The sequence below is a fragment of the Trachemys scripta genome, chromosome 11 (assembly GCF_013100865.1).
Source record: "Trachemys scripta elegans isolate TJP31775 chromosome 11, CAS_Tse_1.0, whole genome shotgun sequence".
In the NCBI taxonomy this organism is placed as follows: Eukaryota; Metazoa; Chordata; order Testudines; family Emydidae; genus Trachemys; species Trachemys scripta.
Window position 1 is genome coordinate 57,981,979 of NC_048308.1, and position 24,527 is coordinate 58,006,505.

A 24,527-nucleotide genomic window follows, 5' to 3' on the forward strand; every position below is an offset into this window, starting at 1 on the left:
TATAATATAGTGGGGTTTATTTGGGAACTAAACAATGGATGACCCAAAATATGGTATGTCTAGATGAGTAACAGTTGGGATTCCGAGCTGTTCAGTGTTCCCAGTATCACATAGGGTATAAGAAAATGTAGCATTCTTAAAAATTACTTAGAACTAAAAAAAAACCCAAATAAATAGTCAAACCAATGGACTGGTATTTCTGAACACATTTAGGGCTTGTGAAACTATCTGGCATTGTGGCAGCAGGACATAAATAAAACTTAACTTTAAAAGCTAGTGCCTAAACTCCCAATTTTACTCAGCCTTTGGAGTGCAAAAAAATTGAGATTCAGGGTTCTCCTTGCTAGGAGATCTTTCATCACTTCAGGTCGAGTGCTAGCTGACATGACAGGGCTGGCTGACAGGACACTTTTAGATTAGGTTAATACTCCAGAATGAATGTGCTTCTGCTTCAGCAAATTGGAATTATAGTAATACGCCTCTACCCCGATATAACGCGACCTGATATAACATGAATTCGGATATAATGTGGTAAAGCAGCGCTCCAGGGGGGGCGGAGCTGCGCACTCCAGCGGATCAAAGCAAGTTCAATATAATGCGGTTTCACCTATAACACAGTAAGATTTTTTTGGCTCCTGAGGACAGCGTTATATCGGGGTAGAGGTGTACATGTAAAACAAAGTTTACTCTCATCCAAATTCTCATAATCAATGAGGATGCTTTTTGCCACCTAGTATAAATTCACTTGTAAAGTTAATTCCACTTAGAACCCAACACTGTCACTGTGGGGAAAATGTTGACCCTTGGAATATTAGCATTGGGAAAACTTGAGTGACTGCGCTGTCTCATGAGTAGTTGGTTATTTAGTTACCTACTTAAATTTAAGACTTATCTGGAGGCTGTTTGATTAATCAGTGTGTCTATTAAAAGTTTCATCTTGAAAATCTTTTGTTCATGGCACATTCTGCTTTAACCACTCTTTCTATGATCTATTGATACATTATTTTGTTGATGCTGAATGCTTAACTTTTTCTTTATTTCCTTTCTCTTCATATCCTGAAGTTCCAACTAACCTTTCAATGCTTTTTTCCCTTACCTCTTTTATTTGCTCCATGTATGCATTAAGTGGTTGCTTAGATTTAAGGTAAGAAACCCCAGGGCTGGATTTCCATTCTTATTCTTTAGAGACTATTACACATGGGGAGAGATTTGAAATTAGCATGTCACTAATAATAATTTTTTAAAAGAATAAACCATTCCTTCTCCCTCCTTATGTATTCTACCTTCAGTCTCAGTGTGATTTCAGTGTGGATAGACATTTTGCAATATAAATGGATGGATTTAATGTAACTAATATTTGCAGTTAATTATAAAAGCTTACTGTGAAATGTTGACTCATTTTAGTAGAGCTAGTTTTCACCTAACAAGGGAGAAATAGTATATTTACACTGAGTAGGAATAAATGGCATATAAATGAGTAATTAGCCGAATTTAAACCTCCCCCTGTGTAATACTCTTTTTATCCTATATACGGTGTGATTTATGATTCACTTTGTGACCAGTATTTCAATGTAAAATTACTCCGATAAAGGGACACCAAGGTTGTGTTGCAAAATCAAAAATATTTTTTATATTAAATTTTGCATTTTTTTTAAAGTTGCAGTATCACACATTAGTTACTTTAAATAAATGTCAGTTACTCTTTATGTAAAATACTATATGTATAAAGGCAAACTTTTACAGATATTTTCTCAGACTTGGTAATATCACTATGCAAAATGTTGAACCACTCTTAAAAATATCAGATTGCTTTTAGTATGTCACTAACTTAGCAGTATTATGTTAACTCATTAATGTACTTAGGCCACAATCCTGAAAACTGTCATTATGAGTACTCCCAGGTGAGCCTAAGGCCAGCTCTACACTACAAACTTACCTTGGTATAACTGTGTTGCTCAGGGGTGTGAAAAATCCACACCCCCGGGTGATGCAGTTATGCCAACCTAACCTCCAGTGCAGACAGCACTATGTTAACATATCTACTGCCTCTCGCAGAGGTGGATTAATTACACCGACAGGAGAAGCTCTCTCTTAGGCATAGTACAGTAGCCCTATCAAAGGAGGAAATTAGATTGGTGGTTTGCATGATTTATTCTTGAGAAATCTATGTAGGCTATTACTTATTACCTTATCTTCTAGATGCTTATAAATTGATTGCTTAATTTGTTGCAGTATCTTTCCAGGTATCCAGACTGACAGTACAGCATTTGTAATGCAGTAGTAATGCATTTTTAATACTGAATTTCCCAAAGAGAGTTTCTGTAAAAATCCTAATCTTGGTGTGGTAACTTTGAGTGATTTGGAAAAGCAGCTGGCAGATTCTCAAAGTTTTCATTACTTTCTCCAAGTTATGCAGAAGTAATGATCTAAAAGTATTGTATGTTCACTTCATTATAGATAAGAGCTGGCAGGTTCTCTTCCCCTTTGCAGTGATGGTAAGAGCCTCTTTTCTGCCTTTCAGAGTAAGAAATTCTTCTATCTATAGAACTTGAATGATTCTAGTGTAGGTCAAGTTAGAATTTTAAAGTTGCTTGTCAAAGAACATCCTTGATTTCAAGTTTGATTAGGCCAATCAGGAAATGTGTGTCAGACAATCTTTTGTTGCCGGATTTGTGGGGTTTTCTTTATTTAAAAAAAAAAAAAAAAAGTTGTGCTGTATGTTGCACTTTCAGGTTTAAATAGTCATTTGATCTAATTTGCACTTAAAAATCCTAGGTGCACAGACTGGCACATGTGACTTGAAGCTGCAAGTGAAAAATGGCCTCCATAGTCATATAAATACAATTGAATTGCAGTTGTGACCCATTTTTGAGGAGATCACATATATAATACTTACCGCATATACTCGTTCAGAAGCCGAATATTTTTGGTAAAAAAGTGACGCATCAAAGAGCAGGGGTCGGCTTATAAACGGATCTACACCAAAATTTGATGATTTTAAACTCTATGGAAGCATTGAATTGAATATCTAATACATTGTCGTTTTGTTTACCTGGAGCGTTTGCAGGCATGGAGCCCCTCGGCTCCCTGTGGCCGCGGTTTGCCGTTCCCGGCCAATGGGAGCTGCGGGAAGTGGCGCTGGGGCTGCATCCGGCCCTTTGGACATTTTAATCTGGCCCTCGAGCTCCCGTCAGGGAGCGGGGTCCGGGGCTTGCCCTGCTCCAACCAGGGAGCGGGGTTGGGGGCTTACCCCACTCTGTGCGTGCCGTGGCTCCCGGAAGCAGCAGCATGTCCCCCCTCCGGCTCCTGTGCATAGGACGCTGCCCCCGCCCCAACCGCTGTCTCAACTGCCACCCCCGCAGCTCCCATTGGCCGGGAACCGCAGCCATTGGGAGCTGCAGGGGCGATGCCTGCGGATGGGGCAGCGCAGAGCTGCCTGGCCATGTCGCCGCGTAGGAGCTGGAGGGGGGACATGCTGCTGTTTCTGGGAGCTGTTTGAGGTAAGTGCCACCAGGAGCCTGAACCCCTGACCCCGTCCCGTGCTCCTGCCCCAGCCTGGATCTCCCCATCCACTCCTCTGTCCCAGCCTGGAGTACCCTCCTGCACTCCCCACCCCCACCCCAGAGCCCACACCACTTGCTGGAGCCCTCCCCCGAACTCCTTGCCCCTTCCTCAGTCCAGAGCCCCCTCCACACCCAGTGGGTTAGGTCTGACTTCTTCTCTGGAAAGTGCCTCCACTTGAGATCTGATCCTGAAGAGTATTCTGTATTTAAAGAAATGTTCTCTATTGACATGTTCACTGTTATTTGCAGCTAAAGGGTCACGGTGTTTAAAGTAGATCCTGTTGTTAATGCTTCAGATCTATAGACAGTAGTTGCCAACATGCCATGTGAATGAATACACAATACACCTGTGCAAATGCAGGGGCTCGTAGCATGTCTGGTGATTAAGTGTTAGTAAGACTATACAATACATCTATGTATCTATAAAATATTTGTTCATGGGACTACTTTTTTACCCATGAAATCGTTCCTGAAGGTTGAATAGTTCAATCAGAGCAATTCTGCAGTTCATTCAAGGCTGCTGTCATGTTAAAAAAAAAAAAAAAATCACTCTAATTGTAGTAGTTTCATATCAGCTATAAGTCAGTTGCTGCGTAATAGATTTACACTGCCATGCAGTGGGAGACTGAAGGACTCAATCTATTTCACGTATCAAAGTGAAGATTGAGATGGCTTGATTATGGTCTAGAAGACTACAGGGAGAAGATTTCTGATAGCACAGAGCTCTTTTAATCTAGCAAAGACCTAACCAGATCTAGTGGCAGGAAGCTGAGGTAAAGCACCTGGAAATATAGAATAACCGGAAAAACTGATTTTTAAGGGTGAGGGTAATTAACCATTGGGATGTGATGGATTCTTTCACTTGAAAAGTCTTACAATTGGATGCTTTGTAAAAGATACGGAGCTAGCATGGAGTTGTTCGTTGAGCTTTCCTAGGCTCTTTCCTGCTGAAAAAGCTTATGGTGTGAGAGGGAGGCATGGTTAAAAATTGAAAAAAGCTGGTTTTGGGGAGGTTTGGGAGATAAAAAATAAGAGCTGGTAGGCTTGGCGATTGTTTTCAAGATGGCCTGCAAAGGAAAAAATGAGTGTTCACCTATTTTTTTTTCTTTTTTGTGATTCATAAAGAAGGCAGCCTGAACTTATGAAAGGAGTTTCCTGCCCCTCCTTTTTTATTTTGCATTAGAAAAACGGGGGAAAAACCTTTGAAAACACACCTTTTGAGCTGCCTTTATACTTCATAAAACAAATATGTGCAAGTAATTTTATTTCCTGTGCAGTTCACTTTTAAATATTTGCAGTTTTGTGTGTTCTTCACCTTGCCTTCCACCAGTTTCTAGTGATAAGTGTTGCACGATCTCCAGACTTGTTCTGACCATGAATTAAATCCATGCTGTCCTTGAATCAAGGCCTTAGATTCAGTTATCTCGTCAGTATCTCCTGTCATTTTTTCTTAGTCACAAGTAGATCCAGGAATCAAACACCTTAGAAGTATTTGTGGTTATTGTAGTTCATGGGGCACTAGAAGACAATGCAGCATGCTACTTTTCAAAATCTTTTCAAGTGCCTAATATAGAAAGAATTAAGTTGCTTCCTTTTTTGCAATGAGAGTGGGGAGTTACAGCCTAATACATCACTGAACAGTCTGACAGTACTTACATCCATTTATTCATTCCTGAAATAGTCTGGGTGGGAAACCTAAACTCCTCTTTATACGGGGTAATAAGAGTGCAACAATTTGGTCCGCTCTTCAATTACTTGGCGCATGAACACCTTACATTTTAGGAGGAACTTAATTAGGAAATAAAATCAGAACCTCTTAGCAAGCAGAGTTATTCTAGAAATTAAGTATACTGGACAAACTTAAAAATCTGGCAGTGAGTGCAAGAGTAACGTTCCATTCATTTGCTGCTTATTAAAAAAAAAAAAAAAAATCTTTAGGGTCACTCCTTTAAATTTCCAGAGTTGGGGATTAGTGTAGGAAGATATCTGTGTATGACATGCATGTGTGTGCACACATAGAAAGGGTATACAAAGTGGATCTAACTGCAGATGTGTGAACATTTTCCCAGTAATGGGGGAATGAATATTTTCCCCTCTATTTCTGGTACTAGAAATCCTTACATAGACGGTGAAGAGGGACTTGAAAATTGCATCTTTCTTGGGTTGGGGGGGTTAGAGATGAACTGACTTGCATCTCAGCTAAAGTTACTGATGCAATTTCCTACTTTATCCTAACGCTCTCTCTCTCTCCATTTCTCCTCATCCAAGATAATTGGAAAGCTTTCTCTGTATGTTGTATGGTATTGTTCTAGCAGTCAGTCAATGTTAATCAGAACTGTTGAAATAGCTGTATATTTCTCATTGCTTTTCTTGATTATTTGGCCTTAAGTCAAAGTGGAGACTGTTCAAACAGAGCTGTGTAACTGACAATAGCTAAACTTAAATCAGTCAACCCTTTCAGATTTGTAAAACAGCTCTGTGAAACTTTGATTACTTGCTCTCTTTCAACATTACAGCTTCAAAGTCATCACATGGGGGAGTCTAAATTTAATCATGCATTACCCTCCTTTAATTTTAGTCTTTTTAAAGAATATCTCCTTTCTTTTTCACTGTTTAAATTCCTAGTTAACAAAGAGATTCTTGTACTGTTTTTAGTTACGTTTTCTAAAGCTGTTTCTTTGTATGTAAAAGATATTGGCAATCACTAGAGTTCCACATTGGTGAGGCAAACGGCAAGCATGACTTCCAATTTTCTGCTACACTGTTCACTTTACTTTACTTTATCCTCCAACTACTCCCACTCCAACTCTCTGGGGCTGGGACTATAATCTCTGTTTGTTTGTACAACTCCGAGTATAATGGGAGCCGAATACATTATTGCAGTTCCGATTACTATTGTAGTAGTATTACTAATAACAGTAATGTAGTTTCTTCTTTAAACGTTGAGGGGTATGTTAAAGTAGATTTAATCATATAGTTTAAGTGTAATCCTATAGGTAGTGGTTATGATGCAGTTTGTGTCCCCGAGTGATAGACACTTATGGGAGGTTTGAAATATCTAGAATGGAATTTTCGAAAGTGCTCCCACTGGTCTAACTCTGTTCCCATCTGAAGACTTTTGAAAATCCTACTCGTAGATCTTAATGCGCCATTGACGTCCTCTGCATAAGAAGTGACCTAGGAGTTAACATTAATATAGGATGTTTGTTTTAAACAGCTCGGACAGGTAAGTGGGTGATACCGACAAGTTTTGATGAAAGGAGATGAAGGAGATTCTGCAACTTTAAAAAAAACAACCAGCTTTTGGGATGTATTTTCCATGTTCCGTGTATGGAATAAAATGCACTTTCCTTTCATTATACACTTTCCCTCTCCCCCTCAAATTGATGTAGTTCAGTGCTTACCTAGCCCTTCACTTAAAGTAACTTTAGTTTTCATGTTGCTTAAAGTTGGCTTAAAGGACTTTATGATACTATTTGCAAGATAAGTTTGTAAAACTAATCAGAACATTTGAGACTTTTACTGTCTCAAAAATTCTAAAAATCTCAATAGTCGCTTCTCTAAACTTTTTCCCTCCCTTCCTGGCAAGCTAAAAGCAGCATAGCTTTGAGATTTCCATCTTCTGTTTTCACCTTCTATATAGGAGTCAAGTTTCAGTGTGTCAAGATATTGCTATATATTAATCCTTAAATAATCTCTGTCATTTAAACGGCAACACAAATAAACACTGCTTGGCTTTTGGAGCGATTAAAAGGGTGTAATTTGCCTCTCAGAATATTTCTAAACATCACTAACAACTAGATCACGGAGCCTTTTCTATAAATAGTGGGACTTACTTTCTGGAAATATGTCATGTTGTTTGGAAACAATACATGTTGGAAATGATATACATTGTAGCTGTGTGCAGTAGAGCATGGCATGGGTATCCAAAAAGGAGAGTGTAAAGAGTATTTAATAACGGGAAATAACCAACATAAAAACAATTAAAAGTCTAAATTAGCACAAATTTAGCACAATCATTTGACATTATTTATATGATGGGGAATAGATTTAGGGCTCATAGATTAAAAAGATATTTTATAGATCCTCCCTAAATATATGTGTATAAATTCTCTACCTGCTGTATCTATCTTTTGTATGCAGCCAGAGAGAGCTATTAATTGGCTTGGTGAATACATCAAAAACAAAATGTTTTGATGTTTATAATTCATGATGTAAGTAGTAATTATGTTGTCAATCAGCACTGAGATCAGTTAACATTGATACTGATGACTTAAATAGTGAAATATTAACTTGAATTTGTAGTTTCTGATTATCTCACTATTTTCTAAGGAAGAAAACTGGAAAGATCACATCAGTAGTAATCATGATTTCTTTTTTCCTATTCCACAAACTAGAGATTTAGTTTAGCTTAGACTGTTATAAATTTAGTTTGGCTGCATGTTTTGTGTATGTAGTTTATGTTCATTAAATAGTTTTGGTATCTTAATGTGAAAACATTACAATATATAGCATTCTTGTTTAAAGCATTTTATATTAAATCTTAAAATGAGAGAGATTAGTTCTACTGGAGCATACCTTGAATATAAAAATAACTTTACTAAAGTTTAGCTGCTCTTTAGTTATATTAATTACTGTATTGTGGCCTAGTATGTAACCCTACTTAATCCTCTAGTTCTTTTAAAGTCCATTCTCAAAAAATATGGGGCAATTAACATTAAGCAGTGCAACCAGAAATAACTGCCTTTTATCTTAAACAAATAAACAAAACAAAAAAAAAAAACAAAAACTACTTCGTCGCCCTGCTAAAAGAGATTTTTAATTGGATTAAATACAGATCAACATCAGCAGAGATTTAATATTCATGTGATGGCCTAAAGGCAAATGCAGTTTCTGTATACAAATCTTTGCAAACCCCACATAACGAAGAGTCCTTTGAGTGCAACTGTTGACCTCTAGCAGAGTAGAAGTTGCATATGAAATGCATGGCCTCTCAGTTTTTTTCAGTTTAAACCTTCCCCTGCCTCTTTAGTACTATAGAATGAATTTTCAAGGAATCTTGCTATCTTATTGCCTAAAGTCTGAGTATAGTAAAGGCTGTTTTTTTTTCTCCGTTCTTTCATGCAGGTTAGTACACAGAATATGAAGATGGGTGGGCTGCCTCGTACTACTCCACCTACCCAGAAACCACCCAGCCCACCAATGTCAGGAAAAGGAACTATTGGGTGAGTACAATTACTGTAGACTTAATATTTTCGTAGAGAGTAGATGGGGAAGAGATATTCGTAAACATCTGAACACCTACATTTCTACCATGGCAGAAATTTTAAACATCTTCCGTATTCTTGCCCACCATCTAAAGATGGGCTGTGAGACTTGGAGAAGTTTTACCACCATCCTTTGTACTGACCACATCTTGAATTGTAGGTGATGTGTTGCTGCCTGTAGATAATGAAGGTCATTAGAAGTTTTATTCAGGAAGCCTTTCTTTGATTTCTTTTGGCTTGTATTATCGGTGGTGGATAGAATTAGTGGTGTGTTTTTTCTGACAGGATGTACCGTCTATCTGCAGTAGCTAATGTAATATCTAAACTGACATACTGTGCCACAGGTTGGGCATATATGCTGTGAACGGTAAAATGTACTTTCCAGTCGAGCTATGAACCTGAATTCTACATTTGCTTCACCTGATAGAGTCCTTATGAATTATGTCCTGAGGAACAGCAGCCCTTCTAGTTACTGCATTGATGTGTTCATGGTAGCATTCTCTGAAATGCTTCCGGTTCCACGCACAGGGCCAATTAAATAGGCAGAACTGTGGGGTCTAAATGTGTGGATGAGACGATGGTGTAGGGAGGAGGAGTTTAAATTTATTAGAAACTGGGAAAACTTTTGGGAAAGGGGGAGCCTATACAGGAAGGATGGGCTCCACCTAAACCAAAATGGAACCAGATTGCTGGCGCTTCAAATAAAAAGGTCGTAGAGCAGTTTTTAAACTAAGGTCTGGGGGAAAGCCGACAGGTGAGAGGAGCATGTTGTTCAGTGGGGAGGATCTGTAAATGAAGATTCCCTATGTCCTAATGAGGAGAGGATGGAAGATAAAATACAGGTAGGCTCTGATGAGAAACAGTCAAATGAAAAAAAGTCCCATTCAGTTACATCATGTAATGGCAGGCAGCTAAAAAGTGACAGGTTTTTAACGTGCTTATATAGCAATGCTAGAAGTCTAAATAATAAGGTGGGTGAACTAGAGTGCCTCGTATTAAATGAGTATATTGATATAATAGGCATCACAGAAACTTGGTGGAATGAGGATAATCAGTGGGACACAGTAATAACAGGGTATAAAATATATTGGAAGGACAGAACTGGTCGTGCTGGTGGTGGGGTGGCACTATATGTGAAAGAAAGTGTAGAATCAAATGAAGTAAAAATCTTAAATGAACCAAACTGTACCGTAGAATCTCTATGGATGGTAATTCCATGCTTAAATAATAAGGAAATAGCAGTAGGGATACAGACCACTTGACCAGGATGATGATAGTGACTGTGAAATGTTCAGGGAGATTAGAGAGGCTATTAAAATAAAAAACTCAATAATAATAATGGGGGATTTCAACTATCACCTTATTGGCTGGGTACATATCACCTCAGGAAGGGATGCAGAGCTTAAGTTTCTTGACACCTTAAATGCCTGCTTCTTGGAGCAGCTAGTCCTGGAATCCACAAGAGGAGAGGCAATTCTTGGTTTAGTCCTAAGTGGAGCACAGGATCAGGTCCCAAGAGGTGAATATAGCTGGACTGCTTGGTAATAGTGACCATAATATAATAAAATTTAACATCCCTGTGGTGGGGAAAACACCACAGCAGCCCAACACTGTAACATTTAATTTCAGAAAGGGGGACTACACAAAAATTAGGAGGTTAGGTTTAACAGAAGTTAAAAGGTACAGCACCAAAAGTGAAATCCCTGCAAGCTGTATGGAAACTTTTTAAAGACACCATAATAGAGGTTCAACTTAAATGTATACCCCAAATTAAAAAACAGAGAGCACCAAAAAAGAGCCACCGTGGCTAAACCACAAAGTAAAAGAAGCAGTGAGAGGCAAAAAGGCACCCTTTAAAAAGTGGAAGTTAAATCCTAATGAGGAAAATAGAAAGGAGCATAAACTCTGGCAAATGAAGTATCAAAATATAATTAGGAAGGCCAAAAAAGAATTTGAAGAACAGCTAGCCAAAGACTCAAAAGGAATAAAAAAAAAATTTCTAAGTACATCGGAAGCAGGAAGCCTGCTAAACAACTAGTGGGGCCACTGAACGATTGAGATGCTAAAGGAGCACTCAAGGACGATAAGGCCACTGTAGAGAAACTAAATGAATTATTTGCATCGGTCTTCACGGTTGAGGATGTGAGGGAGATTCCCAAATTTGAGCCATTCTTTTTAGGTGACAAATCTGAGGAACTGTCCCAGACTGAGATGTCATTAGAGGTTTGGAACAAATTGATAAACTAAACAGTAATAAGTCACCAGGACCAGATGGTATTCACCCAAGAGTTCTGAAGGAACTTAAAGGTGAAATTGCAGGACTACTAACTGTCGTCTGTAACCTATCATTTAAATCAGCTTCTGTACCAAATGACTGGAGGATAGCTAATGTGACGCCAATTTTTAAAAAGAGCTCCAGAGGAGACCCTAGCAATTACAGGCCAGTAAGCCTGGCTTCAGTACCGGGCAAACTGGTTGAAACTATAGCAAAGAACAAAATTGTCAGACACATAGATGAACATAATCTGTTGGGGAATAGTCAACATGGTTTTAGTAAAGGGAAATCATGCCTCACCAATCTACTAGAATTCTTTGAGGGAGTCAACAAGCATGTGGACAAGGTGGATCCAGTGGATATAGTGTATTTAGATTTTCTGAAAGCCTTTGACAAGGTCCCTCACCAAAGGCTCTTAAGCAAAGTAAGCAGTTGTGGGATAAGAGGGAAGGTTCTCTCATGGATTGATAACTGGTTAAGAGATAGGAAATAAAGGTTGGAATAAATGGAGAGAGGTAAATAGTGGTGTCCCCCCAGGGGTCTGTACTGGGACCAGTCCTATTTAACATATTCAAAAATGATTTGGAAAAATGGGTAAACAGTGAGGTGGCAAAATTTGCAGATGATACAAAACTACTCAAGATAGTTAAGTCCCAGGCAGACTGCAAAGAGCTACAAAAGGATCTCTCAAAACTGGGTGACTGGGCAACAAAATGGCAGATAAAATTCAATGTTGATAAATGCAAAGTAATGCACATTGGAAAACATAATCCCAACTATACATATAAAATGTGGGGGTCTGAATTGGCAGTTACCACTCAAAAAAGGGATCTTGGAGTCATCGTGGATAGTTCTCTGAAAACATCCACTCAATGTGAGCAGCAATCAAAAAAGTGAACAGAATGTTGGGCATCATTAAGAAAGGGATCGATAATAAAACAGAAAATATCATATTGCCTCTATATAAATCCATGGTATGCCCACATCGTGAATACTGCATGCAGATGTGGTCACCCCATCTCAAAAAAAATATATTGGACTTGGAAAAGGTTCAGAAAAGGGCAACAAAAATGATTAGGGGTATGGAATGGCTGCTATATGAGGAGAGATTAATAAGACTGGGACTTCTCAGCTTGGAAAAGAGACTTAGAGGGGATATGCTTGAGGTCTATAAAATCATGATTGGTGTGGAGAAAGTAAATAAAGAAGTGTTCTTTATTACTTCTCATAACACAAGAACTAGGGGCCACCAAATGAAATTAATAGGCAGCAGGTTTAAAATAAACAAAAGGAAGTATTTTTTCACACAGTGCATAGTCAACCTGTGGAACTCCTTGCCAGAGGGTGTTGTGAAGGCCAAGACTATAACAGGGTTCAAAAAAGAACTAGATAAATTCATGGAGGATAGGTCCATCAATGGCCATTAGCCAGGATGGGCAGAGTTGGGCCTCTGTTTGCCAGAAGCTGAGAATGGGCGACTGGGGATGGATCACTTGATGATTACCTGTTCTGTTCATTCCCTCTGGGGCACCTGGCATTGGCCACTGTCGGAAGACAGAATACTGGGCTAGATGGACATTGGTCTGACCCAGTATGGCCGTTCTTATGTTCATGTAATGGCTGGTCCTGAAACAGAGCTTATTGTGTTAAATTCAAAATAAAATATTTACATGTATGCAAACTACTCTGATTTAGTAGTGAGAGGCAAACTGACTCCTCAACTGCTCGATTCAGATCAATAAAATAAGCAAAACAGAAAATTCCTGCATAGGAAAAGGGTTTGGGAAATGGAGAGCAGAAATCCCATCCTCCACTCCCTGGTCATAAATTGGATATTGCATACGTGTGGAAAAACAATTTTTTTGAGTCCCTTAAATTTTGCTACACGTAACTATAATTTTACACTGGTAAAAGATCTGTGGCTGCGCTATATTCTGACTAAATTTGCTTCTGTGCATATTGCTTTTTTTGTCCAGGCGTCACTCTCCCTATCGCACACTGGAGCCTGTGCGTCCTCCAGTGGTACCAAATGACTATGTACCTAGCCCAACACGTAATATGGCTCCCTCGCAACAGAGCCCTGTTAGAACAGCTTCTGTGAATCAGAGGAATCGCACATACAGGTATTCAGTCTACTCCTGCACAGAATGCGTTTGGCCTAATACAGTAATCTATACAAGATGCACTGCTGTGATTAAAATCAAACCCAGACCCTACAATAGAACCTCACTAATACACTATTGACTGGGAAACCCATTGTGCATGACACATGGACACGATTAAAACAAGAATATTCCATCATAACATTTACTTCACTTTTACCCACAATTACACTTTAATTTTGTAAGACATAGTACTTCATAACGTACTAGTAAAATTGTGTAGTAGAAACAGTCATAGTAATATGGAACTTTGTAAAGATTAAATAGAGTGATGTTGCAAAGATTTGGGGAGATTATTTTGTGTGTGCGAATTATGAGGTATGCTTATTGGAGGACTACAAATTGCTTGTGCTTCGTAATCAAAGTTTTTTTTTGAAAAATAAAAGATCTTGAGACTTTAGGATGAACAGTGCTAAACAGATCTGTAAAAATGAAGTAATCATAACATATAAATGAGGAAACCACTAGCTTTGAATCCAGAGATGGACCACAGTTATGATGTATAACAGAAGATACTGTTCCCCTCTCACTGACCACTAGAAAACTTCATCAGTCCTAGGAATTGTCAGAGGTATAAGATGCCACATGAGAGCTCAAATTGTCTCTCTTGAAATGTTAAATTCTTCTTTAAAAACATTTAAGGAGGCTGGCAAATAGCTTTATACCATATCCATTCTAAACATGAGAAAACTTGACTTTACTGAGTTAAGGAAATGTTGATAGATTTAACCCTTCTACTCCCAACAATACTTAATGTAGAAGCATATATAGTAGAATCTTGCTAATCTACATCCTTTATATAACCTGTACAAAGATGGGCTGTCTCTCTCCACTCAGCAATGATTTATAGTATTGCAATGATGTCAAGTTAATTAGCTTTTCAAAATGCTATATATACTTGTTAGATTACTAGTGCCAAAGGAATGATCATTCTTGATCCAAACTAAATGCTTTTGTGAAAAATGTTTTTTGTTATATGAACTTCAGTTCTTTGTTTCTGCCAGTCATTAGTGTGAAGTAGCAAGTTTCCGCTACATGTTTTTTATGTATTTTCTCTATGGATCGGATTATTAATGTTTTGGTGGCTTTGGTTTCTTTAGCAGCAGTGGGAGTAGTGGAGGGAGCCACCCAAGTAGTCGGAGCAGCAGTCGAGAGAACAGTGGAAGTGGAAGTGTGGGTGTACCTATTGCTGTCCCCACTCCATCTCCTCCTAGCGTCTATCCAGGTAAATAGGAATCTCACCTTCCTCTCTTTCTGTCCAAGTCCTAATGTTGGAGTTTATTTACTGTTGTGTTTGCAAGATTCTGAATCTCTAAGAGAATTTTTCAAGCCAACTTTTCCAGAACCATACGAACTTTAACATTGTTTTGGTGCTAAGAATTAAAATGTGGGTACACTGATATCCCATGAGTGTGGAAATGTTTGTTATGCAGATATTTGCCTGTCTGTTTGCCTTTTATGTCAATTGGTTAATCAAAACTGTTGATTCATTTAAGCCAGCTGAGACAGGAGCTCTTTGACTAGATGTGACTAGACAGGACACAGCATTGTTCCAAGAAAACAGTGTCTCTCCATCCTTTTAGCCAGATAAATAGTCTTTCATTTGCTTTCTGTTCATGTAGGCATCTAGAAGTTTATTAGAAGCTTAGATTTTTTTTTTTTTTTTTTTTTTTTGAAGGCAAGGACACAGTAAAGTAAATCTTCAGTATACACATGAAAGCAGAGCAGATTATCATGGAAAAGGCAGTCTGTCAAACAAACACTTTTGGTTCACAGAAAATAGTATTTGTACTCGCCCTTCTTTTGCTCATGTAGGGTTGAGGATTTTCTGTGTGCTTCTTTCCTTAGTCTTCAAAATGAAGGAAAAAATTATTTAGCATAAATTGTGTTCTGAAAAATTATTTTTCTGGGCCAAAAATTGCTATGGGAAACTGATGGTTTCCCTTTGCTATATGTTTAATTTTGTACAAAAGCTGCAGAGTTCTGTGCTACCGATTGGAGAGTAACTAACAAAGGGGGGAAAGCAGTCTTTCTTAAAGTAATGACTTTCATTGAGAAGTACAGACATTAGTTTCTACATCTGTAATTGATAGCAGACTTTCTTGATCCAGGTACCCTTATTTGCTGCATATATTGGAATGTTCCTTTAACATAAGCTTCATTTTTTTTCTCATCCCCTCTTTTTGTGCTAGAACATTTAATGTTTACTGAATATCTAACACTGAATTGTCAGAAGGCTTTTCTAATCCTTGCTAACCTGATCTCCTTATTAACTTTACCTCTTCCTCCTCTTTTCACATAGCCCCCGCTGGCTCAGCTGGCACTTCTCCCCTTCCTGCTACCTCTGCACCTGCTCCTTCCCCCCTTGCTCCTGCTCCTGCCCCCTCCGCTGCCCCAGATGCTGCTGCTGCAGGAGCCCAGCCTCTTGCTGATGGCTTCACCTCTCCAACTCCCCCTGCTGTTTCTTCCACTCCCTCAGCAGGTGAGTCTCTGCTCCATTTCATAGACAGGTGAACCAAGATGTGAACACCATCTGAGGCTTTTCAGAGATCCTTAGGAGTCGTTGATCTTTATGGCTTTTTCTGGTTTGGTTTTGTTGGATATGAGTTTTGTCGGAAAACACCTGTTCTTCCAGGAGATTCAGAATATTAGTCCTGTAAACAACCGCTATATTGTATGCTTGCAGCAGTATGGATAATGTAAGCTCTCAGAGAAGCGTATGTAGGATAAAGGCAGCAATTCTTTTGACATCTAGTAATTGACATCTAGTAATTGGTTTTTCTTCAAATGTTGGATTCAAAATGGTGCCTCTAATGAAGTGGGTGATGTGTATGGTTTTGTGTGACCTGACTCCCATGAATAGGGCCCTACCAAATTCGTGGCCATGAAAAATGCATCACGGACCTGAAATCTGGTCTCCCACTCCTGAAATCTGTTTTTTTGTGTGCTTTTACCCTATAACTATACAGATTTCACAGGGAAGACCAGCGTTTCTCAAATTGGGGGTCCTGACCCAAGAGGGAGTCGCAAGGTTATTTTAGGGGGTCACAGTATTGCCACCCTTACTTCTGCACTGCCTTCAGAGCTGTGTGGCCGGAGAGTAGCAGCTGTTTGCCAGGCGCCCAGCTCTGAAGGCAGTGCCCCGCCAGCAGCAGTGCAGAAGTAAGGTGGCAATACCATACCAGGCCATCCTTCTGCACTGCTACTGGTGGTGGCTCTGCCTTCAGAGCTGGGATCCTGGCCAGCAGCTGCCGCTCTCCAGCAGCAGCAAGGGTAGCAGTACCACAACCCCCCCTACAATAACCTTGCAAACCCCCTCCCACCCCACTCCACAACTCTGTTTTGGGTCAGGATCCCTACAATTACAACACCATGACATTTTTGATTTAAATAGCTGAAATCATGAAATTTATGATTTTTAAAATCCTATGACCATGAAATTGACCAAAATGGATCGTGAATTTGGTAGGGTAGAACCATGAGGTGTCTTGAGCCAATATCTCTCCTTTCCATTAGTCGTTGCAAAAGAGGCATACATTTTTGATTCACTACTAGTGAAATGGAAGTTTTAATACACAAATTGAGTTGTTTTCTGCCAAAAGACATTGTTCAGTAGGTGATATATATTGCATGTACTCAAGCTTGCTTTCTTAACATTTCTAAAACCTCTCTGCATTTTCATTTCTTTAATTGCTGAAGTTTCAACATGTGTTATTTACTAAATATAATGTAAGACTAGTATGTATTGCCTTTTGTTTGATTGATTTGGATGTAGTATGGTTATGTAAAGATCTGTTTTATATATCAAAAATGGCTTACATGTATTTGCAGTAGCTGATTGTAATGGGTTCTGCTTCTGATCACAGAGCTGTATTAGTTCAGATGTTTAATAACTTTGGTCTACATTCAGGCTTATTTAGAAATTTTGTAACGTGCCAGAAAATATTCTTTAAGTAGTGTTCAGTAAAAGTGTAAAATTAAACATGTATCACTATTTTCTAATCTCAAATATAAGAATTCTTATAATAACTGTAGAGGCACCTGAGCTGTGATGAATCTCAGTGGCAACAAATCATCATAATCTCTGAAGTATTTGTGCAGTTAGAAGATGAGATTGATCAGACAGAAGTTGGATTGATTTTCAGGTTTTGGTGTATGAAAAATATTACAGGTCTCTAGGTCTTAAACTGCACTACTTGTGGATTTTCTATAAAACAATCAGAATTAAATAGAAGTGAAAAACTCAAGTCCTTTAATAAAAATGCAGATGATCTGATTTAAAAAAAATAATTTACTATCTTCCCTTTGTTAAGAAATAAAATAAGAGGTGCCTACTTTCTCCTTGTATGAGCCTAGTGCTCCGATGACTTCCCTGAAATAGGATGCATGAGGATAATAGTTTTGTTTTACTGGGTTGTGATTTTCCCCAGCCTGAAGAAACTCATTGTTTTTACCCTTCTAGGGATAAAAAGGCCAATAGAAAAGCCACTAATTTTATGAAACAAAACCTATTCTGTGTGATTGACTTTGAGCATATTTATTCCTTAAATACAACAAGTACATTGTTATAATTCTGTAAGTAAAACAAGAATCCGATAATTCTCAGTCTACTCGTCTACTTTACATCTTTTGTATTTTCCCATGGATATAGATAACAGAGTTAGTGTTGAAAAAGTAAATAACGTGTTACGATATTTTGGCCAATCCAGTCTCTTTTGGGACTGAGAGGGACCAGACATCAATCCAGGCTCTCCAAATCTTTCTGAACAAGTCTCTCATATTTCAAGCCGGCCAGACAGGAATGCAGATTCTTAATGGATAAAATTCAGGCCTCCTGTCTTCACTGACTCTACCTACTAGCAGCATCCCTCTCCACCGACCAGTGACTCCACCCATTCTCCTCCTCCCCTAGGCTTCTGGACAGTTCTGTAACCTTCTTACTCTTTCCTAATAGGCATAACATGAAACTTTGTGATCTCATCACTTCCCTGTTAGCTTAAAGCTTTCATTCTCAGACTGAAATTGCACCCTAATGTTTCTAATACATTAAAAAAAGCTTTAAGCAAAGGTTTAATCAATCAGAGTGACAGATTCAAAAAATGAGAGAAGGACAGAAATTCACGGGGTTCAGGGTTTTTTTTGCGGGGGTGGGGAGGAGGGGAAATCTTTGGGTTTTTTTACAACCATGGGATTCACCTATAATGTTGTGGAGGGGGAACCATGCAAACTGAAAACTGTCTAGTTTATCTTAGTGTCAATAGTGTGCTTTGGAGCTTTAATTAGATGTAAACACATGGTAGCTTAACATCATGGTTTATGACTGGTTCAAGTGTGATGACAATGAGATTCAAGTTGAATTACTATTCGTGATTTCTGTGGTGTAGTTTAAGGTAAGCACACATTATTTACTAGATGCCTGAATCAGTTTGATATAGAAATTGTGTGTGTTGCAATGGTAACATTGGTTGGAATAAAGAGGTGGTATTGAAGGGTGAGTTAATTAAACTTTTTCTAATACATTGGAACATTGTGCTAGATTCCCTTTCCTCTGCCCAAGCTGTTTGTTCTTTTTCATTCCCCCAAAATGATCCTCCACACATTTCCTGAGAGCTGTGGCTGTGACACACCTCAGATGCCTGTGGTCTTTAGTCATAGAATATAACATCTTTGTGGTCCCTAGAGATGACTTCCAGTTGAATTAGCAGGTACCTTGTGAGTGATTTGGACACTTGGCTAGCTAACAATGAAATGAAGAATCTCTGTCTGATTTGTGAATGAAATTCTAGTTCAATTTGAAAAAAACCTCCATTCATGAATATACATTTATTGTGAGGCATCATATAATATTACTAACTGGAAACAGTGTTCTCCAATTCTAACATTTTAAAGCTAAAGTTCCTCATTTTTGTATTTGCTTTTGCTGGTGGTGCTAAGTATAGCAGTTGAGCAAGAGTTATTTTTCCTTGTGTCAGTATTCTCCGACATTCAGAGTTCAGCTGATCTGGCAACTGAACAAAATGCTCTTAAAATGCAGACTTACTGTTCTCCCTCTTCCCCCCCTCCCCAAATTCAATCCTTGGAATAAATCTTGAATGTAGGCATAAAAAAGCCAGACTTCAATCTTTTCTCTCTGCTAACGCATCTTTCTTTCTAACCCAGGTCACCCTGTTCAGTTCTACAGCATGAACAGACCTGCCTCCCGGCATACACCCCCAACAATAGGGGGCTCTTTGCCATACAGGCGCCCTCCTTCCATCACTTCGCAAACGAGCCTTCAGAACCAGATGAATGGAGGGCCTTTTTATAGCCAAAACCCAGGTAAGTGGGTTACTTCAGTATATCCAATCCAAAACACCAACGTGTTCATAACTTCAAAGCTGTGAAGTCTGTTTGAGACTGCACTGTTTCCACAGTAGATTTTGTGTGCTTCTTTAGGTGATTTCTAAAACAGTATTGGTAGCCCTGGTAGGGCTATTGTCCACATATAATGTGTTCAGTTCCCATTAATGCAAACAGCCTAGAATAGTTTATTTTTAATTGATTTAATTTTAATTGTTTGTAAAATAAGTGTCTGACTCGACAGGACAGTGTGGGGAGGCACTACACACAATCCCCATTACACGGCTCATCCAGTGGATCTCATTCTTGATCTGCAGTACCCCTGTTGTTCCAACCAATCCTGGTGTGGATTGAGTGTTTGGTCTTTCATGAACTATTCGAATCCTGGTTCCCCATTACTTCACCCTGGAGACTTGTATGTTTCTCTCCTGAATAATGGTCAGTCTAGGAGGCTGGCCTTCCTCTCAGAGTGTGTTTTATCAGGCATCTAGGGTCAGGATGCCATTGGTGCTAGATATGGTAGATAGGAGGAGCTCTGCCACAGGAATCAAGTTTCATATTATGCTAGTGTTAGTCTAACTGGTGACCCTTCTCTAAAAGTAGAAGGTTGAATTCTTATCTGCCTCAATTTTGAGGCTTAACAAGAAGTGACATGTTCTGAATCTGAGTAGGAAAGTGCTGGCCGTTCATATAACCAGACCTCTTGCCCACATTTCTAATTAGAGAAGGGAAGATTTTTAGCTTTAGAACAGATTTTCCTTTATACAGAAGATGCAGAGAGATTCAATAGGAATGTTTGAAGATTATTGATTTTCAAATTTCTTATATTTAAGCTAGATATGTGCAAGTGGTGCAGTGATGCTATTCTACAGTTCTGCAGTTTTAAATTGTACACTTAACTTGAAATTATGCTCAGATTCCTCTGGCCTAGAGGATTTGATCAAACTCAAACATATCATTTTATCTCTAATTGCTAGCTAGCCTCAAAGAGACATTGATTTGAATCCAGGAGGACGAGGTGGTAGTGGTGGGTGGGGGAGTGAAGATGCATGACTAAATTATACTCTCTGCTTGAGGTATAGTATTTGTAATGTACATTTATATGCATGTTGATTGAAGAGTGAAAAAAGATATAGGGAGAAGGTAAAGGAAATAGTGTCAGATACAACTAAAAAGAAATGCCTTCTGAAGTAAAGAGGATTTTCAGTATATCCAGAGTGTTCTTGACCACTGTTCTGTATTTCTGTTTTTAATTAACTGTCCTTTGGAAGTTACCACTATTGTATTGTAAAAGATGCCAGATATTCTGTAAATAAATTATGTAACCATAATTCAGTCTGTTTACCCGAGAAGAAAGTAATGATTAAAAGGATTATTTACTTGAACTGTAAATCACAAAGAAAATACTTCTGTGACAGGGACACTTGGCACAGCATAAATAAGGAGCTGCAGCAGAAGATGTTTTCTAAATCAATGTGTGTCCAGGCAGAATGTGGAATCTTAGTTGTATTCAGAGGGGTATTAAGGCAGGATCTGTGTATCTGGACTCCCAGGAAGGGAAGGGGAGCCTTTGGACTCGCAAAGTTAGAAGTGGGGGCTGTGGTCTCCCTTTGCAGAAGGAGGAAGCATTGGCAGGATGAGGGACCATGGCTGCTTCTTAGACCTACTGTAGGGTGGGGGAAAGAACAGATCTTAAAGTTTGGGGAGACCAGTGGAGGGGGGAGGGGGAGGAGAGGATTCTTGGGGTGGGGAGGTGAAGGAAAGGCCTTTGGAGATTATCAGTACTGTTTTTTTTTTTTTTTTTCCCCATATTGTGTGGATTTTGTGCAGGGGATATTGATGCATTTTCCCTCAGATGTATTTTATATGCTTTCGGCATGAATGTTTTTTTTTTTTTTTTCTTTTTGGATAGCAGTACTAAGGCTATTTAACTTTTATGCTGCAGTGGTGAGGCTGTTTTTGGAAGGCTGTGGGGATGTAAGCATGTCTTTTGTCTTTTATAAATATGTCTAAAAGTGGGTTCTGAAGAACTACTACTAATTGCAAATTACTGACTGAGGATAAAGAGGATTTTATGACACACTTTCCTTGTGGGAAAGAAGGAGAACTGAGTAAAAGATGGCACCTACATTACAATCATTTCACTCATCACTGAAATGCAACTGCTTCTGGGTGCGACACCAATGCTTAGTAATACTCAGTAATATTGCCCAACAGTTATATTTAGTGAAGTATACCGTGCCCAAATGCAACTACAGGGGGGAATTCAGAACAAAATTACCTGAGTTAGAGTATGTACGGAACGCTGGTATTAACATCCCTAGTCTTTTCATAGATTCCAAGGTCAGACAGGATCAGTGTGATTGTCACAGTTCAGGGAAATTGCACCTGTATTCCCCCTCTGTGTCCAGTGAGGGCACCCACTCTAGATGCCAGGCTCCTCAGAACAATCTATATGCCTGCTGATAAGCCTACCAGAGAACACCCCAACTCAAGGAGGACTCTGGCTGTTGATGAGTTCTTCACACACCAGGAAGGGATTGAAGGGATTTTTTCTGTGAGTAGAAGTTCAAAAGAGCTGTTAGCTCAGAACAAGCCCTCTTTCCTCTCCCTCCCCCTCATGTATCTCTGATTCACTTCTTTATACAGTTTGGGTCTTTGATCTGCAGAGACCCTGAATAGGTAATCAGCCAGACAGTGGTCCCCTCCTCAGGATGAAGTTTCAGAAGGTTGGATCTTTGCATAACCAGAGGTGGTGGGAACTGCACTTAACTTCATTTATCTGGTGCATTGTTTAAAATAGTCCTTTGAAGCACATAACACTTCCCAAGGTTTACACTGGTCACATCTCCCCCTAGAGAATCCCACAAGAATACATACACTTTGCATTTTTAATACAACAAATTCCTAAAATACTTAAACTTCATTGAATTAATCTTAATTGAATTCAGTAAGGTTTGTCCCGGATATTGCAGGAAATTGCCACATCTATCACCGTGATTATCTAGTCTGATATCCTGTATAACACAGGCCAAAGAACTTCCCCACAATAATTCCTGGAGCATATCTTTTAGAAAAACACCTAATCTTGATGGATCCTCCATCACTAACCATTTTTTAAATTGTGACCTTGGGTAAATTGTTCCAATGGTTAATTACCCTCACTGTCAAAAATATACACCTTCTTTTCAGTCTGAATTTGTCTAGCTTCAAGCCATTAGATCATGTACCTTTCTCTGCTAGATTGAAGAGTCCGCTATTAAATATTTGTTCCCCATTATTTACTCTAATCAAGTCACCTCTTAGATGAGATGAGCTCCTTGAGTCTGTCACTATAAGGCAGGTTTCCTAATCTGTTAATCATTCTCATGAGTCATCTCTGAACCCACTGCAAGATTCTTCTTGAATTGTGGTCACCAGAACAAGGCACAGTATTCCAGCAGTGGTCGCACCAGCTCCAGATACATAGCAAATTAATCTCTCTACTCCTACTCGTGATTCCCCTGTTTATGCATCCCAGGATCACATTAGCCCTTTTGGTTACAGCATCGTACTGGGACTTATGTTTCAGCTGATTATCCACTTTGACCCCCAAATCTTTTTCAGAGTTATTTCTTCCTAGGAGAGAGTCCCCCATCCTGTAAGTATGGCCTACTTTGTTCCTAGATGTGTACATTTACATTTAACTGTATTAATATGCATATTGTTTGCTTGCATCCAGTTTACCACGCAATCCAGATTGCTCTGTATTAATGACCTGTCCTCTTCAATATTTTAACTCCTCCCTCCCCCGTTTGCGGGTCATCTGCAAACTTTATCAGTGATGATTTTATGTTTTCTTCCAGGTCACTGATTTAAAAAAATAAGTAGTGGAGGGTCTAAAACAGATCCTTGTAGGACCCCACTAGAAACAGGTCTGCTCAGTGATTATTGCCCATTTACAGTTACATTTTGAGACATATCAGTTAGCCAAGCTTTTAATCCATTTAATGTGTGCCCCGTTAATTTTATATTCATTCTAGGTTTTAATAAAAATAGTCATGGGTGCCAAGTCAAGCATCTTACCAAAGGCTACGTGTATTACATCAACACTATTATCTTTATCAATCAAACTTGTCATTTCATTAAAAAAATGGTTAGTTTGGTAGGCTCTATTTTTCATAAACTCATGGGTGTTTGGCATTAAGTGATTGCTTTCCTTTAAGTCTTTATTAGTTGAGTCCCTTATCTGCAACTCCATTATCTTTCCTGGAATCGATATCAGACTGACAGGCCTATAATTACCTAGGTCATCCCATTTACCCTTTTAAAACACTGGAATAACATAAGCTTTCTTCCAGTCTTCTGCAACTATCCCAGTGTTCCAAGTCCTATTGAAAATCAACTTTTAATGGTTCAGCAAGCTCCTTGGCCTGCTCTCTTAAAACTCTTGGATGCAAGTTATCTGGATGTGCTGATTTAAAAATATGTAACTTTAGTATTTGCTGTTTAACATCCTTCTGAGATATTAGTGGAATGAAAAGTGTTATCATATGATGAGACTACATCATCCGTTTTTTTCAAATAACGAGAAGAAATATTTATTGAATATTTGGCTGCCTTTTCCGAAATATTATTGATGATGCTATCATTTTTATGTGGTAGTGGACCAATACCATTGTTAGGATACCTTTTGTTCCTAATATACTTTAAAAACTTACTCCTTATTGGCCACAGATTTCTCCTTGTGTCCCTTTGCTTCCCTTATCAAATTTCTACAACTGCTAGCTTCTGATTTGTATTTGTTACTATCAACTTCCCCTTTCTTCTGTTGTTCTCTCTCTCTATTTTTATAGCTGCCTTCACTTCTTCCCTTAACCAGTATGGTAGTCTTCCTTGATTGTGGCTTTTTGGGCATCTACTAAAGTGTTCTTAAATGTCT

The 24,527-nt window shown here is 38.8% G+C and overlaps 1 protein-coding gene across 11 annotated transcripts in view; it reads left to right on the plus strand.

The window, feature by feature from the left end:
- The window catches only part of ABI2 (abl interactor 2), a 99,413-nt gene that overhangs the window by 57,882 nt on the left and 17,004 nt on the right, over positions 1-24,527 (plus strand). The window contains exons 4-9 of one of the 11 annotated variants that reach the window (XM_034785149.1): positions 1,127-1,144; positions 8,691-8,788; positions 13,082-13,228; positions 14,371-14,492; positions 15,570-15,749; positions 19,427-19,585. In XM_034785149.1, the coding sequence (XP_034641040.1) occupies positions 1,127-1,144; positions 8,691-8,788; positions 13,082-13,228; positions 14,371-14,492; positions 15,570-15,749; positions 19,427-19,585 (724 nt within the window). Of the gene's footprint in view, positions 1-1,126; positions 1,145-8,690; positions 8,789-13,081; positions 13,229-14,367; positions 14,493-15,569; positions 15,750-19,426; positions 19,586-24,527 lie in introns of all 11 variants that reach the window. The other 10 variants (XM_034785148.1, XM_034785152.1, XM_034785150.1 and 7 more) reach the window with 10 other exon arrangements.